Source organism: Neolamprologus multifasciatus, chromosome 17 (assembly GCF_963576455.1).
Source record: "Neolamprologus multifasciatus chromosome 17, fNeoMul1.2, whole genome shotgun sequence".
Taxonomy (NCBI): Eukaryota; Metazoa; Chordata; class Actinopteri; order Cichliformes; family Cichlidae; genus Neolamprologus; species Neolamprologus multifasciatus.
In genome coordinates this window covers 8,739,372-8,756,955 of record NC_140455.1, presented here as the reverse complement: position 1 = coordinate 8,756,955, position 17,584 = coordinate 8,739,372, and the positions used below count along the sequence as shown (strand labels likewise).

General features: G+C 41.3%; 2 protein-coding genes across 3 annotated transcripts in view; one reads left to right on the top strand and one right to left on the bottom strand.

Moving 5' to 3' along the window:
- Positions 1 to 12,314, top strand: part of LOC146498912 (phosphatidylinositol 4,5-bisphosphate 3-kinase catalytic subunit alpha isoform-like) — a 23,299-nt gene extending 10,985 nt beyond the window's left edge. Inside the window, exons 12-26 of the mRNA XM_085137545.1 lie at positions 8 to 160; positions 289 to 423; positions 2,428 to 2,552; positions 3,177 to 3,258; positions 3,487 to 3,651; positions 3,928 to 4,031; positions 4,158 to 4,329; positions 4,453 to 4,559; positions 4,642 to 4,763; positions 5,143 to 5,221; positions 5,453 to 5,623; positions 5,794 to 5,911; positions 6,574 to 6,725; positions 6,833 to 6,995; positions 7,140 to 12,314. Coding sequence (XP_084993671.1) covers positions 8 to 160; positions 289 to 423; positions 2,428 to 2,552; positions 3,177 to 3,258; positions 3,487 to 3,651; positions 3,928 to 4,031; positions 4,158 to 4,329; positions 4,453 to 4,559; positions 4,642 to 4,763; positions 5,143 to 5,221; positions 5,453 to 5,623; positions 5,794 to 5,911; positions 6,574 to 6,725; positions 6,833 to 6,995; positions 7,140 to 7,247 — 1,956 coding nt within the window. The 3' untranslated portion in view covers positions 7,248 to 12,314. The remainder of the gene's footprint in view (positions 1 to 7; positions 161 to 288; positions 424 to 2,427; positions 2,553 to 3,176; positions 3,259 to 3,486; positions 3,652 to 3,927; positions 4,032 to 4,157; positions 4,330 to 4,452; positions 4,560 to 4,641; positions 4,764 to 5,142; positions 5,222 to 5,452; positions 5,624 to 5,793; positions 5,912 to 6,573; positions 6,726 to 6,832; positions 6,996 to 7,139) is intronic.
- Positions 11,947 to 17,584, bottom strand: kng1 (kininogen 1). Of its 2 annotated transcripts, none has more exons than XM_085137551.1 (9): positions 17,429 to 17,584; positions 17,138 to 17,234; positions 16,050 to 16,196; positions 15,676 to 15,792; positions 15,484 to 15,559; positions 13,994 to 14,163; positions 13,786 to 13,896; positions 13,615 to 13,713; positions 11,947 to 12,670 (listed from the first exon to the last, which is right to left on the bottom strand). In XM_085137551.1, the coding sequence occupies exons 2-9, from the start codon at positions 17,201 to 17,203 to the stop codon at positions 12,347 to 12,349; spliced, it is 1,110 nt and encodes a 369-aa protein (XP_084993677.1). In that variant the 5' UTR covers positions 17,204 to 17,234; positions 17,429 to 17,584; the 3' UTR covers positions 11,947 to 12,346. The 2 variants fall into 2 exon arrangements, with proteins under 2 accessions (XP_084993677.1, XP_084993676.1); XM_085137550.1 differs by having other exon boundaries at positions 17,138 to 17,237; positions 17,429 to 17,583.

Sequence of the window (17,584 nt, the reverse complement as noted above, 5' to 3'; positions counted from 1 at the left end):
TTCCCAGGAGCATTGTCCACTAGCATGGGGTAATGTCAACTTGTTTGATTATACACACACGCTGGTGGCCAACAAGATGGCTCTGAATCTCTGGCCTGTCCCCCATGGTCTTGAAGACCTCCTGAACCCCATCGGAGTCACTGGGTCGAACCCAAATAAGGTATTTGCGTATAACATCTTTTCAATAAATGTAACAAACAAAACAAATAACCAGCTGTAACCACAAAATGAGAAATACGAATGTATTTCGTTTTATAAAAAGTATTTTTTTAATCTTTATTTTTCCAGGAAACACCATGTCTAGAGCTGGAGTTTGACCACTTTAGTAGTCTTGTCAAATACCCAGACATGAATGCAGTGGAAGATCACGCAAACTGGACCATCTCAAGGGAACTAGGGTTCAACTACAACCTCTCAGGGCAGGTAATATAAGAGTGTAAAAAGTGTGTTTAGCTAACTTTAAGCCAACACACTTGGTTGCAGATAGGGTCCCCACAGCCTTTATATAAGAAAATGTCTTCCGAACTTATCTCTGTGACCAGCATGAGTCTTGCAGGTGTGAACTCGGTAAAGCAGAATATAAGAACTATTAACCCCATTGTACTTGTTACAGGCAGTTGTGAATTTGCAAAACAGACATATACTTTAGTTACATTAATATTAAATGCAATAAAATATTCACTTTCAGATACACACTGGCAAAACATTTATTTTGCACTTGGCAGAGTTCAAATATTTGCTTTCTTTTCATATGGCTTATACATAATACTTGTATGTAGATTGAGATATTGAGTCATTTGTTTAAAAGGTCAAAGGTGTGTGCTTTATTGGAGGTTGGCTGGGCCACAAATGACTGCAGTGTGGTAGCACAGTATATCCAAATGTGCCTTAGGTTAAAATGGAGTGAAGCCTGCTCAACAGACCAGGCATGGAAAGACCACCGCTGCCTCATACAGTAATCGGGCCTGACTTTAGCATGTGCCTTTAAATGTTAGAAGTAAAATGTTGAAATGAGATCCAATAACATGGATGTGGACATTTTTTTTCTAATACTGGGTCTGAATTGACACTCCAGGAGGTGTCTGTTTATGATTGGCTCTCCAAAGACCCCTGTTAATTCCAGGTATGAACAGAGCCTTTGTTATGATCACATGATCCTCACACCATATAGTATGAGTTGAGCATTCCTCACATTTGATACACACATCATGAATAACTTAGCACATCACCTCACACTATTCACGTCCGCTTACATGCCACAGTGCAAGCACAGATATGTGCGTTGTGCAAGGTCAGCTCTAAATATAGTTGGGCGTTATTCATGTCTATGTTATGTTGGTGTGCAAAAATGCAGTTTGTCTCCACAAAATAGTGCTGCCTCTAGCAAAACATTTGCATGCATTTAACATTATTGGCAGCACAGACGCAATTAGCACAAATTATTTTGACGTCAGTTAGGGTTTTCCACTGTGTGAGGGGTTGGTCATGTCGAGCTGTGCTGTGAACAGCTGTAGTCACAAAGTGCTAATGAAGCCCCACTAAACTGTAAACCCACTGAACTCCAAACACACACAGAAACATGCAACAAAAAACCCACAGTCCACTCCCCCCCCCTTCAGTTTATTTTGGGCATTTATGGAAAAAAAAATATCACTGCTGACTAGATTAAACTTAATTAATTCAGTTATTTCCAGTACTTCGCAAGGCGCAGTGTAAGTTAATGTCTTTATTTATTATGACGGTGAACATGATGCCGTGTCTTATTTGATTTCTATGTGAGAGAAAACCGTGACTGATGTGTTAAAGTGACAGGTTATTGGAGTTACTGTGCCATGTGAGAGGATGTGAACAGTGTGAGCTCATGTTTTATTTATGATATGCGTGTCAAGTGTAATAGCGCCCGTCTTGTGCTATGTGATGTGACGTTAATATCGCTCATCCGGAAAAAGATTGAGTTGTCTGCAGTATTTATTAAGGATGTTTGTTAATGACTGGACGGAGGGCAAAGCCAGTTTCCAACAGATTTTATGCTTGTCTTATGAATGTGATGAAGGAACGAAGGGAAAGCTTTAATTCAGGATTACAGTTCATTGTTGGGGTCGTATAAAAGTCTGAGTCTCAAGATGAATTTACACTGTATGTGGTTGTGCTGTGTTCCAGCTGCACTCCAACTCTGTCTCAGTGTTTAGTAGAAACATTTCACAGCTAATCTGTCATTTTGCAGCTGTGCCTCTAAAATATTCTGTTACTTTTCAGACTTTTTCTTGTTTTACAAGCATAAAAACACAATCATGGTTCATTTACACATGGAGCCCCAGTGAATATGATACATTTTTGTTGCTTTGTTGCTTGTTAATTGCTGCTACCATGTTGAGTCTAATGTAAAAATGTAGTGTTTGAATGTGTTTTATTTCTGGTATGTTTTAGAGCAATCGAGTGGCCAGAGATCACGCCCTCACAGAGAGTGACACCGAGCAGTTGAGACAGCTGAGTAACAGAGACCCTCTGTCAGAAATCACTGAGCAGGAGAAAGACTTTCTCTGGAGACACAGGTACCCTCTCAACCAGCAAATATGGCACTACGCTGTGTTACTGCATACTTTATTTAGGGCCAATGCTTCCATTGCTACATTTAAATGTAGAGTACTCTAAAGCCCCAACTGGGATCGACTCACCATGGTTTGCCACAATTTTTACGGATTTTCCATTAGGTCAGTTGGTACCAGGTACTAAAATGTGTTGTCGTCACACTGCGTGCAACCAATTAGCTGGTCAGTGGTGTCACTCGATGAGTCATGAGAGTGTCTCATTCATGAAAATCAAAACAGTCATTTTTGAAACCCAGCAATGAGGGAAATGGCTACAAAAAAACAACACTGTGGTCCCCGTGTCTGAGAAAAAACCACAGACCTAGCAGTAGGTATATTTTTGCCTCGATGTCCACCTTTGTTGTAGCATTCGTCACAGGACTCTCTTTAATGTTGCTATAACGGCAACCACACACATTAGCCGGTACTCAATTGCATTGGAAAACAAGTTGATCCAAGGCGAGTTGTCGCAGCCATGGTGAGTCCTTCTGAGCAGGTACTAATGGAAAAGAGGCTTAAATGTAAAACAAAGCTAGTTATGAATGAAACTCCAGTCCAAAGCACAATGTCAATCCTTTTTTTAAACAGGCACTACTGCATGAACATCCCAGAGATCCTTCCCAAGATCCTTCTCGCGGTCAAGTGGAACTCCAGAGATGAAGTAGCACAGGTAATTTCCTGCCACATAATTGTCTATTCCATCTCAGACATAGAATATTCAAGGATGTTTAGTTTATGTACACAGTTAGATTGAAACTGCTTTTGAAAATTGTCAGTTACTTTGTACAAAGCATTTCTTTGCATAATCACCAACTTGTTAAAAAAAAAAAAGTTTTCATTTAAGTAAGTGTGTTACTAATGAACACATCTTCATCATTCTTGGTTTGCCTGTTTCCAGATGTACTGTCTGTTGAAGGAGTGGCCGTCTATCCGTCCTGAGCAGGCCATGGAGTTGCTGGACTGTAACTATCCAGACCCCATGGTCAGGCACTTTGCTGTACGTTGCCTTGACAAATACCTGACTGATGACAAATTGTCCCAGTACTTGATCCAGCTTGTACAGGTAGGTCCAGTCAAGTGTTGGATCTGTTGAATTTTAAGAACTGATAAATGGAAAAACTGGGTTAAAAAGGAAGACACCAAGTATGTTTGGAATCTCATTACTGGAGTTCCTCCTTTCAGCCTGTGTGTTTTTGTTCGTCCTGTTCTTCTTTGCTAAAGACTTTCTGGTCTGTAATGCCTCGGGTTGTATTTGGTGTTCAGTGTACAGAGACCCCGTGGTGGGAAGGCATCAAGGACTGCTTCTTATTCTTTTCTTTCAATCTTTCCTCTCTTCTAGGTTTTAAAATACGAGCAGTATCTTGACAATCCCCTGGCCCGTTTTCTCCTCAAAAAGGCCCTGACCAATCAGAGAATAGGACATTTCTTCTTCTGGCATCTCAAGTGAGTCAGCATTCTGTTTGTTTTTGTTACATGTACCTTCCTTTCACTGTATCCCTCCAGAAGGCTTAAAAACTAATCTTTCCTCTCTGCTTCTCTCTCATTTTTCTCGATGTGGCTTTCTTGCAGGTCAGAAATGCACAATAAAACAGTGAGCCAGAGGTTTGGGCTGCTGTTAGAGGCTTACTGCCGTGCTTGTGGCATGTACCTAAAACACCTCAGCAGGCAAGTAGAGGCCATGGAGAAGCTCATAAACCTCACTGACATCCTCAAACAGGAGAAGAAGGATGAGACGCAGAAGGTAATGATTAGGACAACACATGTCAGAACTGCTGCTTACAGTATAAGGAACATGCTGTGGAACTGGTTCCTCATCTGTGTATATTTTGGCTTTTTTGTGGTTGTGTACGTGTCTGTCATGCAGGTCCAGATGCGGTTTCTTGTGGAACAGATGAAGAGGCCAGACTACATGGATGCCCTGCAGAACTTTACGTCTCCTCTAAACCCTGCGCATCAACTTGGAAACTTGAGGTCAGAAGCAAGAGATTGTTTTGTGTGTGTGTCTGTGTGTGTATCTGTTCAGTAACCTGAATCTTTTTGAATTTGTTTACAGGTTAGATGAATGCAGGATTATGTCGTCAGCAAAGAGGCCTTTGTGGCTGAACTGGGAAAATCCCGACATCATGTCTGAGATGCTCTTTCAGAACAATGAAATCATCTTCAAAAATGGAGATGGTAACGCTGACACAGAAAAAGTCATTTACACTGACGACACTTTGAGCAACACTACCAAATTTCCATTAATATATTTTGAGAAAATTAGTGGAAAGCTTTTAACGACTGCCTACATTTGTAGCTGTCTCTCGGTCCTCCTCCTTTTGTGATAGCTTTGTGAGAACTGCTCACACTTTGTGGTTTGTTATATGAAGGCTGCAGCATGTTTGGACGACCTTGTCCTTAATGTTGCTGATTAGAGCATGCAGAGTTTCTTGGCGAGCTTTGTCTATTATAATTGGAATAATTGATCCTTATATTGTGTACTTGTTTCATTTGTAGGTATCCAAGGATGCAATTAACTGTCTCTATTGTGTGCGTGTGTGCATCTGTGTTGTAGACTTGCGCCAGGACATGCTGACATTGCAGATTATTAAGATCATGGAGAACATTTGGCAGAATCAGGGACTGGACCTACGGTACTACTTTCTTTCTCTCCTGTTATTGGGGTGTGTGTGTGTGTGTGTGTGTGTGTGTGTGTGTGTGTGTGTGTGTGTGTGTGTGTGTGTGTGTGTGTGTGTGTGTGTGTGTGTGTGTGTGTGTGTGTGTGTGTGTGTGTGTGTGTGTGTGTGTGTGTGTGTGTGTGTGTGTGTGTGTGTGATCCTTGTGACCGTGCATTTGGCTAAGAAGAAAATGTGTTTTGTCTTCAGGATGTTGCCCTATGGCTGCTTGTCATTAGGAGATTGCGTGGGTCTCATTGAGGTGGTTCGCAACTCCCACACCATCATGCAGATTCAGTGTAAAGGAGGCTTGAAAGGGGCACTGCAGTTCAACTCGAATACTCTGCATCAGTGGCTCAAGGACAAGAACAAGGGCGAGATGTGAGTTTTGTCCTGATACTTTGTGCAACGTCTCCGTTTGGCACTGGTGAGCAGTGTCAGAGAACTTTTAGTTTGTGGATGGACATTATTTGATTTGATTTTAGCCATGTACTGATTTGTAATTTCTCTTTAAAAATCCAAGTTAATTGTGTGTTTGTGTGCTTTTGCAGGTATGACATGGCTGTAGATCTGTTCACAAGGTCTTGTGCTGGCTACTGTGTAGCTACATTTATCCTTGGGATAGGAGACAGGCACAACAGCAACATTATGGTCAAAGATGATGGACAGGTGACTTGAATTTGCACACATACGCAGCAGGGCTGGGCGAAATATTTTAACAATATATATGTCGAGAGAGTCAAATATGTCAGGAAAGGCATCCTGGTATGTTTTAATATCCATATTAAGCAGGTCTTGTCTAGCATTCCTTGTCTGGAGGGGAAGAGAGACGTGGTTTTAATGTTATTAGAACTAGGTCTTTCTTTCCTTTTTGGGGACACAATATTTGGTATACGTTTTTAATCTTAGGCCTATTGGGACACTTTAAGTCTGATTTCAGTAACTTGGCATCCGTTTTAACAGTAGCTTTGTGCAGCTGCTGTGTGGCTCTCTGGTAACTCTCACAAACTCAACAAAGAGTTCCTCATTTTCCAGAACAGGAGCTGACATGGCCACTTTCCTTAATGCTCGAGTTACACTGGAGACAAACAGTTGTTGGAAACAGTAGAACAATCAGAGTTATTGGTCTGTGAGCAATGAACTTGCCACTGTCAGTCAAAGCGACTTTGGTGCATCAAGCAAGCATCATAAACCAGCAATATGATGGTATCAGACCATTAACAGTTAATACAGCCTGTGATAAATCGTAAAAATCGCTAACTTGGTGCTGGATTTAACCTGGATTGTTAGTTACTGACTTTCTCTGTTGGTCTTTATTTGTTGTTCTTCAGTTATTTCATATAGATTTTGGCCATTTCCTGGATCATAAGAAAAAGAAGTTTGGCTACAAAAGAGAGCGAGTGCCCTTTGTTCTGACACAAGACTTTCTCATCGTCATCAGCAAAGGATCCCAGGAGTGCGCAAAGACCAAAGAGTTTGAAAGGTACTTCAGTAATGTGTTTGTGTGTATGTTGTCTGGTCACTTCCTCAGTACCATACGATTGTATAAGAAGATTCACTTTTGTTAATCAAAGTCTACAATCACTTTAGGTTTCAGGAGATGTGTTATAAAGCCTACCTAGCCATCAGGCAGCACGCCAACCTCTTCATCAACCTGTTCTCCATGATGCTCGGCTCTGGCATGCCTGAGCTGCAGTCATTTGACGACATTGCCTACATTAGAAAGACGCTGGCACTGGAGAAAACCGAGCAGGTAAACGTGGCCATTCTCTAACCATGTTTTGTTCTTTTAAAATCTTTTCAGCCCCACATTTGGCTTTCTTAAACTTCTGAATATGTGTTTTGGATGGTTTGTTTTCTAATCTTTTATCTTGTATTGTTTTTCTTCACGCTGCAGGAGGCGCTGGACTATTTCATGAAGCAGATGAATGATGCTCACCATGGAGGGTGGACCACCAAGATGGACTGGATATTCCACACAATTAGACAGCATGCACTAAACTGATGCTGCAGACAAACCCAATCCACCAGTCCCAGCATGGAGTACTTCACTCAGACGCAGCAGTCTTTCAAGGCTCTTCTCGTTTACAGCAGATATCACAAATGGCTCCGTGAGGATGGATGCTTGCAGCTTGATCTGTTTTTTCTTTACAGCATTTTTCTTTTTCTAAACGAGGTTCTTGTGTTTCTGTGTTTTTTGGGTTTTTGTTTTTTGTTTGGTCTTGATGATGCCGTCCGAGTATCCGCTGCCTGTTTCAGGGTCTACATGGGAGCATTTTCCTGTTGCTGTGGAGGTGTACCCACCATGGCTATTATGCTTCCTCTGTATTTTTTTGTTAAACCACAACAGGAACAAACTGGGCAACCAAGGAAAATCTTATCCTTTTACTCCATTGCTCAGTGATTAAAAAAACCAAAACCCGGAAAACTCAGTGTAAAGATGACATTTTTGCCAAGGTATAAATGTAGCCACACAGTTCAACCTGCTGCCCCCTCTGCTGTATTAGTGCTGCACACTTTCTCCACCTAGAATGGAGGTTGTTTTTTTTTTAATCTTGTCACCCCTGAGGAGCTAGTTGGCACAAGAAATAGTCTAAATTAGCTGCGCTTTGTTGTACAGTACGGGATAACTGGTGCACGGGAGCCTTTATGATGTCTTCCCCCATCTTTGTGGTGAAGTCGCCCCTTCGCAGATGATTTGGAGTTGTCTCTCCTTCCTTTGAACTCCTTGTGTGGAAACGTCAAGGTTGCAAATCTGCAGGAGAGTCTTTGAGTTGTTTTGCACGGATCTGCGGGCCTCCACCCTCCACTCCAAACAGCCTCATTGAGTCAGCACTTCACCCCAGAGATGGTGGTGCAGCTTTAGACTCTTGCATAAACTTCAGGGTGATGATGCCTCTCCATCAAAAAAACAGCACTTAGAGAATAATATACAGATTTATTATGACTTTTTAAATTTATTTATGTATCTAGTTTCTTTCAGTTTCAGCAAAAGGCAAAACCTGAACTTGACTCTTCAGAAACACGTTTATTTTTTTTCATTGTGCGTGTGTGTGTGCGTGTGTGTGTGTGTGCGTGTATCTGTAAATATAATTAAGTTTGAAGCATCTGTGTTACATGTTTGCAGCTTCACACTACCACCAGTGCTACCGCTTAGCCATGTTTCTTTACCCCTCAATTTTCAATTTTGTTATATTCACAAAGACTGATGTTGTTGTTTTGGGGGGTTTTTAAGCTTTTTTTTCCTTATATTTAACATCTAATTTGGCCTTACCCGTTTCGTTGTGGCTAGTTTACAGCCCTACTTGGGATAATTTATTAAATGATGCAAAATGGAAAGCGTTAAAGTGCCAATCTCACATTTGAATAATGGGACCTATATTAAGCCTCTGGCTGTGGTTTTTGTTTTGTTTTGTTTTGTTTTGTTTTTTGGCAAGCAGAGGCCCTGGGGAATGTCAAGTCTTCCTCTTGATTAAATGCCTTGGCATCACAGCACAACACTGCACACTGTTGAGCCCTGCAAACTCTGCCTAAGCAAACCCTTACAGCACTAAGTCAAAAAGCATGGCAGGCTTAGAGAAGGATTTGACCGCCTTAGCGGTCCTTTTGACCTTGTTAGACTGGCGGGTCTTGACACATCTCTCATTAGAAAGTTGCTAAAATGTTGAAGTATATTTTAAATTGTGTTTTTGAAACATTTGATTTGAGGCTTGCAGTCTTTTGCCAAGTGGAGACACTGAATTATGTTGGTTTTGTATTTTTGTTTTTGTTTTTTGGTTGTTTGGGGATTGTTTTGTTTTTTTACATTTGAAAATCACATTGAAATAGTAGCATGAGTGTCTCGAGGGGGAGGTTAGTTAGTTACGAGATGAAGTCCTCAGAAATTCAGCTGGAAGCCTCTGAAAGTGGGCACTGGCTCAGCAGATATCGGATCGACTCCTTCAATTGTGATCAGTTGTTTATCCAGGTGGCAGAAAATGTATTGAAAGATGAAAAATTTAAACAGATTGTTTGCACTTTGGGGCAGCTTGGGGTCATGTGATTGGCACAATGAATATTCATATTAATGCTCAGTTTGTGTGTACAACCCAAGACGTGAAAAAAAGGTATAAAACCGTTTTGGGGTGGGGGGGTTTGGGTGGGGGGCCTATGAGATACGAAGAAGAAGAAGAGTTAGCAGTGTTACGTGAAGCAGCTTGGAAACTCTTGTTCCATAGTGTCTTTTGGGCAGGCCGTAGTTGGTGGAACTCACGCTGTGCTCTGCTAAGGAGAGAATGTAGTATTTTACAAGAAATAGAGCCTCTCACGGTGCATGTAGGAAAGACACTAGGACACTACAGTATGAGACCCGGCGTGTCTGTGGGGAAACAGTCTGCACTTTGCCGCTTCAACTGCTGATTGTATAGAAAAGCCAAAGTTGTGTTCTGTCGCGATGCGGCGCGCACGTGCGTCACATCATCGCAGCATTAATGGCTAGAATGTATTCAGTCGCTAACATTGATGACTCATCTTTTTGCATCAGTAACGTGTTTCTATCCCTACACAGCAGGTCATCAGCACAGAACGCATTCCTTTGTTTTCTCTACGTGCCAAATCGGACAGCATCGCTGATGCCTGCAAAAGCTAATGCTTGAACAGTGTCATGCAGTGAGGCATATTACAGACTTTTACAATTTCAAAAAAACAAACAAAAATACAAAAAATATTGTGGTATGCACTTAAAGAAAAACTCTAGTTCTCAATGCCTTTTTGTCCAGAAGGACTCTATAAGAAGAAAGTTAGCCTAGTATGCATGCAGCATAACCAGTATGTATGTATGTAAGATGTACATTTTGAAGCAGCATTAAGCAGTATGTATGTACAGTTACAGTCTAGCCTTTTTTCTATGGTAGGCTTCATGTGTAGTGTTCTCTTTAATATCCATGTACTCTCCAAACAAAGTGTGCGAGCGTGTGCGTGCTCTGTTCTGTACAGGTTGCAGAGCTTCATTGGCGGGCTCCAATGAAAACCCTACACACTGTGTGTATGTACATGTTCTGTGTCTGTGTGATGACACTAGCAGCAAAGGTGTCTTTAAATGTTTTATAAATCATTTTCTCTCTTGGCTGGTTTGTGCCAGAGAAGAAAAACAAACAGACACACAAAAAATGCTGTTTTTGCATCATTTGCAAGGAAACATAAATGAGGGTAAACCTTTTTTTTTTTTTCCCCATAAATCAGTCGTTTTACTTGAAGCACCATGAATCGAAACCACAGCTGTATTTTGTCAGTTTAGATTTGAGGTGTAGGGGTCTGTGTGTGTTGTACCGATTGCTGAAGCATTGTGTGCAGGTTGCCTGTTTGACACCCTCAGTAAATGTTAGTGATGCCGCAGAAATGCATTTTCAGCTAATGAAGAACTAAAGTTGCGCTTGAGTTCAAATTTTCTGAGATCAGGTGGCAGCTTTGACGTCACAGGGGAAAACGTAGGAGGAAATGTGGGCGTCTTCTTTAGACCATGCTCGTTTAAAACGTCTTCTAATCCCTCAGCTTTGGTGCTGAAGTGGTGCAGTACCTCTGCAGTAACTGTTGCACTACCATTTTCTCCCTGAACCGATTTCTTTTTTCTTTCCTTTTAACCATCACATGGCTCAGCACAGGTTCAGATTTACAAATCATGCCATCGCAGGATCTGATTTCTCTCTATTTGTTGCAGTTTAACTGTATGATTGGGTTATGTGCAGAGTATCACAAAGATATATCGCTGTTGTTTTGCAATCTTGCAGAGTCAGCTGACGTCAGAGATGACTGTTGGTTGTCTTTAAACCCCCTATGTGTCCAAAGAACCGAGAGCGGAGGGAAAATGGTTCACTGTGACCATAACAACACAAACACCAAGCAAATGTAAAAGTCTGCAGCCGCTGTGAAGACTATAGTGTACTGCTTCTAGTCGGAGGTGTCTCTGTTACTATTCCTATTTGTTTACCTGGTGTTCATGTTATTGTGTCCACCATCTTTTTAATTGTATGGAACCTGATATTTAGAAATGAAGCAACGGCGGCCCCTCTCTCTCTCAGTGAATTGAACAGATGTGGAGGGGTTTGAACCCTTAGACTTGCAGGGAATCAAAATATGGACAAACTATGTGAAATATTGATAATTTATATTCAATTTGGAGGTTCAGAAGTGTCTCAGACTCTCACACATGGCTACATGCTCTGTGGTTTCATGTTAATACTTTTTTCTTTGTTTTTTGGTATGCAGTACTAATATATTTCCATAACATACCATGTTGTCAGAACTCTAGCCTATACTATGAATGAATGTACGCCGGGCCAATGTATTGTTACTCACAGCCTACCTGCATGATATTGGGTGAAGCTGAATACTCTTCCTGCTGCATTTTGTTTTCCTTTTTTTTTATATTGAAGTCTAATAGGCAGCCATACAGACATTTATAAATGAATGCCTTAAGTTTGCTAGTTTCTAGGACAAGTTTGCCCTCACAGTAACCTGCTTTTTTATTTATAAATGTATGTTGTGTTTTGTTTTTGGGTCACTGGTCGAAGAGTAAAGGTTTGTACCCCGACTGACTGACTGACTGACTGACTGACCGACTGACTGACTCATCATCTGAGTGTTCTGTGAAGATGTACAAATAAATTTGTTAAAGATTGACCCAGCTGTGTTTGCTCTGGCACTACAAATCTTGCAAAACATGAACATTTTCCACCAAATTTTAATTTTATTTTAAGCTTCAATGTGTAAGCATTTTATATTCGCACATAAACCAGCACACAAACTGCTCTATCCTTTGATGAACTCAACTCTTTGATTCCAAACAGACATCACTTTCTTGAGAGCCGTAAAATTAGAGTTCTGTCTTAATTTCAGTTTCTTTTCCTCAGTTTTCTTAAGACTTACAAGACCTTAAAAAAATATTATTAACTGAACCCATCTGTTGTATCATTTGAAACCTGGCATCTTACAAGACGATCATCATCTCCCAAAACTCCCTGCAGCAACTAGAGAACTAGTCTGCAACAAAAACAAAAAACAATCTGCTGGAAGAGCGCAACAAGTGGAAATTTTCTTTTATGAATCTGGCTCCCTTGAGGAAAGAAATTATGACAGCAGGTCTTTATCGAGGAAGGTTCCCTCTGCTGGGGGCTGTGGAGAAGCCGCTTCTACGGTAGCCTTGGTAGGAGCTGCAGAGTGGTGAGGCTTCAAAGCTTTCCAGGGCTTGGATGGGCAGTGGAAGAGGTGGTCTTTCGCATCTGCGTCACGCGAAACTGACGGTGTGGCAGATGTGGTGTCCTCCTCAGATGATTCTTTGGTTTTAGCTGTGGTGGGGGGTTGTGAGGGTGAAGATGTAGCTGTGGCCTGGGGTTTGACTTCATACAGGAAGTGCCTGAGAGGAGACCAGCCAGGAGGACGACGCCTGGCGAACTTTTGAAGAAAAAGCAAAGGATTTATAAGAAGATTGACTCGCTAATGGACCTTCCTAATCGGTGACCTCTGTGCAAAAGTCTCAAGCCATACCTCATTTGTTTATCATTTAATTCCAAGTAGCCTGACTTTCTTGTAAATTGTTGAAATGCTCTTGAACTGCAAGTATTTCTCCAGGCTTTCTTAAGATCAAATATTTACTTTGGACATTGGCTGCTTTTTCACTCATATTCCTTCTACCTGATCATTTCAGAAGAATATTCTTTCATTTGTTAAGCCACTTCACACTAACCTAACATAAAAAGGAATGAGCGAGTGTTAACACATAAGAAAGAACTTAGCAAAGAATCCATTTTAGATTCTATCTTGGTTTTAAAGGCTGAGCTCTCAAAGTAAGAACCACAAATCTTCACCATTTCCAGCCACAAAGCCAAGATGATTTTCTTCATATATCCGTACTTTGCAATAATTTGGGATCAACTGTAATGTGACAAAAAATTCTGTTTTCTTTTTAAAAATTATTTCTTTTCTGTACGTTGACAGTGATTTCTGCGGAGTGATTAAAACAGAGCGTCTAATACGACAACCGAATGAAACGAGAATTCTGAACCTAGTTAAACTTTTCCATTAAAGAAATGTGCACGTTTCTTTTAGATGGATAACACTTAATTTTCATAATTATAAAATGAATTTCCGATAACTTAGATGAAAGACTAAGATGGAATAATTTGAGGTGCACAAATTGGAAGGTTGGTGGTTAGATTCCCAGCCCTTCCAGTTCAAAATATCCCAAAGCAACCCAGATGGTAAGCCCGCTGGTACATCCAGTGGAGTGGGAGAGTGAATATTAGCCAGTGCAGTTACTATGTGAATGGTTTTCATTTATTTCCTGCATTCTTGTCTACTCGCTCATGTTTGATCATCCTGTGAAAAGAGGGACTTACAGAGGGTGGCAATTGACCAGGTGCACACTCTATGTGGGCCTGTGGTGGCTCAAGTCTCCAAGGTGCTACATCCACTGTAGAGTTGCAGTTGGCAAATTCCTGCAGATGCACAGAACACACGGTGAGAAGCACATCTTGGCTGGGGTGATTTGTGCATTAGTTTTGGTTTACCAGATTTTTGTTGTCTGGGGTGCATATCTCGTTCAGGTCTGTGTGTTCAGCCTTGGAACAGACGGTCTTCTTCATGTCAAAAATCAGCTTGAATCTGAAGCCGGCAACCACCTACACAAATACACGTGATGCGTAAAGACAAAAAAGGAAAGAAAAAGAGATGCCTGTCCTCCCCATTTTCCCTTCACTTCCATGCCACCTGCTGTACCTGTCTGGTGGCGTGGCTAATATTGTGCAGACTGAACAGGTGGGTAGAGTCAGACATGGAGTTGTACTTGGAGATGGAGACAGAAAGGGGAACCTTAAGGTCCTCGGAGTCTACATCGATGAGCTCTGGGCAGCCCATGCAAGGTGCTTTCTCGGAAACGATGTGCCCTTCTACAGTGGAGAAAAATCGGAGTCATGGAAAAGCATAAGCTCATATTCCAATCACTGCTCAAGGTTCAGGCAAACAGAGCTGGTTAAAGCTTTTCAAAAAGTGTCTAATGTTATTTATTTATGATGTTTGTAATCTAGTTAATTATTTAAAGAATGCCCCGAATTCAGGCTCCCTCTGGATGTGTTTAGATCAACACAACATGATCTCAGTGTGCACAAAACTGTCCCAAATAGTCTGTAATACAAATAGGCCAGTGAGAGAAAATATACTTTTTGTTTGTTTTTGGAATCTGGCGGTCATGGTGCATTGGGAGGAAAGAAAAGCCTCTAGAAAGCAACCCAGCTGCCTAATGGTTAAGACACCAGTGGGTATCTCCTAAAACCCAGTCCTGAGATCCCTTCCCAGGTGCTTTATCCCCCATACACACCTTGACACATGTGACCTTATACTTCACATAATGGTGGGTCGGGGCAGTGCCTCATAAAGGATCTGTGACAGAAATGACTGCATGCCTTGATTCACACCTCGGTTCATATGACCTTCATTGACTCACATCAGCAACAGGTGGGTCAAAAATGATCAGGACCACCTCCAAGGACACACTCCCACCAGGGGTTAAATACCAGGGACTGTCCTTGGGTGATTCAACTGAAGAAGAACTGAATCTAAAAGTCCACCAGCCTTCATTTCAAGCCCTTTTCATTTATCATTAAAAACTAGTAAATGTGCTGATGACACCTATTTATTTAACCTAGCTTACTTTATTTCTTTACAACCAAATCGCACATGAAACAATCAAATACTACTTTAATGTACAAATACAGTTTGCAAGCTGAGCCTTAAAAACCTGCAAAATATCCTGTGAGTGGGACAGAAAAACACAGGATCGATATACCGAACGCCTATATTTGACTGATTAAAGTCTAGACTGCGTCACTGCCTTTTATGGTGTTATAAGTTAATATTGTGCTTGCAGATAGTGTTGGCATGTTACCCAATCAGCCCCCTTCTGTTTCCCCAGCAGCCCACCAGTGCCCATTTCCCTCAGTGACTCACTGTTAGGTGGCTGTACTCTGGTAAACACATCCATGGTGTAAGAACTGTGGATATTTTTGGTTTTGATAATGATTTAAGTCCCTTATGTGGGAATTTTGTCTCTAAAAGCAACTGGTTCTGTGTTAAAATGAGGTCTCAGTCAGAATGGATTCAATAGACCATGTTCTGCAGCAAGACAACAAAAAAACCCAAAGAAAAAAACAAGCTTTGAAAGGACTGTTAAAAACTTTAATCTGATGCTGAGTTTATTCACCCTCACTCACCAATCTGGCAGTCCACCTGCTTTGTCTCAGCCTTTGTCTCTGACATGAGGACGGTGGCGTTGCAAGAAATCGGCCCCTGGAGGGACACGACAGACCGTGCGACGGCTTTGTTTTTACTAAAGCATTTAACGAGAACTTTAATATTTTCATACCACGAGTTGTTAAATGGGAGGAGGAGCTGATTATTGTTACCTTGCTTCCAGACTGCAAATAGTCACAGTCTGTCCAGGGTTTGCTGCTGTCAGCTGTGCACTCGCTCTTCCAGGTAGTGAACTTCAGTGAGTACACTGAGTCTGAGCCATTCTCTGACTGGAGACACACACACACACACAAATATATGTAATCAGTGTGCACCAGAAGTCAAAGTGCCACAGCATGTTTTCTTTGAATTTCTTGGTAATCGTCCCAGAGCATTGAATCCTCTTGTTTTTTTAGCTTTGTAAGGAAAAACAGCGACAAGCTCAGTTTGATTTGATTTCCACTTATGTAACTTACGTAACAAAAAAGCTCATAAAATCTCACAGTATTGTTCTTCATGGTAACACGTGTGTCTGCAGTCACTGTACCTTGCTGGCTTTCAGTATCTGAAAGAGGGCCAGCTTATGGCCGGTGCTCAGCCTCTCGTTGAATTCGTCCACAGCGCTGTGGACAGCCTTCTCCACAGACGGGTCATCACAAAAGATCAGGACACCAGACTGGACCTCCGCTGCCTCCTGGATGAAAAGAAGGAAGATGATGCACAGAGTGATTTTTTTTAGAATAAAGCCAAAATGTTTTTGTAAATACCAATTGGCTCATTTCTTTTAAAATTGAGAAAAATTTAGTGTTTTCCAAAAGTGTTGTGATTTGTCTGACTTCTTTTTTTCTGTTTCTACGTTTTTCTGCAATTTACTCAGAAGTAAATAAGGCTGTAAAACTTCATGTGTTCAGCTTTCAAAAACTTTGAGGTGACTTGCTTTCCTTATTTGCGTATATTCGCAAGTTATCCTTTAACTAATGCTCTGCATGCAGGACTTTTCAGGTCAATACCCCGATATCAGAAAACAGCAGAGCACTTAAAAAGGTGCTGAACCACATTTGAAAGGCTTCTAAATTGTGGCATTGCACTGCAGCTTGTGCTAAAGTAAAAGATGTAAATGTTTCTTCATCCTCAGATTATCTGCAAAATGAAATTGCGTCATTTCAAAGGGTCACAAGAACTGAAATAAAGTACGGTACAAACAAGGCAGGTTAGTGACCCTGCAGGTTTGTACTGCAGTGGATTTGCACTCCGGGGTCGGAATAAGGGAGTAAGAGTTGATCGTTATTTGCTTTTTGTGGTTTTAAGACATCCTACTTATGTACTGAGTGTCCAGATTACCAAACTAGTAAGGGAATCTACCAGAAACTATAAAAAGATGAAGCACATATCCTCCAATTCCCAAAGTAAGTGATGCTCTTGCTTTGACGTGAGGCATCCGACAAACTTAGCAGTTCTGTTTTTAATACTTTTAGCTTATATTTATTAAAAGTATTTAAAGATTTTAATGCAAGATCTTTGCTGTGGTGTTTAAAAACATCCTCTTTTATTTGACAAAATGATCTGATCACCCCCAAGCAGCCTTATTCGTATATTCTAGGTTTCAGAGCAGGAAATCTGGTGTTTCCTCCTTACCTGCCCAAAAACTGAGCAGAGCAGGCCCAGCAGGCCCAGCACACACAACCCCACTCCACTCCTCATCTTCTGATCCTGCTGGATGTTTGACTCTGTTCTGCTGTGAGACACAGAAGAGACAAATATCACACACCACCAAACACTGTAAGCCTCAGGTAACCACAGCGAGGCTGAAATGACCTCCAAATAACCTCCGAACACTGATAACTTTCACCGGATCAATCTAAAAATGCACTCCTGTGCACAATTTGCTCACTTCATATTATTTGCTATAAAAAAGTGTCCTCTTACAGTTTCTGAAGGTGTAGGCCTGCTATTGATCCCGCTGAGCTCGTAGAGGAAAAATTCCACTCCTCTCCACACTGGGATGGACGGCTGAGTGAAGATCTCCTGAAACTGTGGGTGGGAATCGTCAGAAAGACATTGACACACACATGGACACATGCA

Coding starts and splice junctions, on each gene's coding strand:
- kng1 (XM_085137551.1), bottom strand. CDS start 17,203: ATGAGGAGTGGAGTGGGGTTGTGTGTGCTGGGCCTGCTGGGCCTGCTC. Junction 14,164..15,483: donor GCAGGTGGACTGCCAGATTG/GTGAGTGAGGGT, acceptor TCTCCACTGTAG/AAGGGCACATCGTTTCCGAG. Junction 12,671..13,614: donor CTGGTCAATTGCCACCCTCT/GTAAGTCCCTCT, acceptor TTTCTTCAAAAG/TTCGCCAGGCGTCGTCCTCC.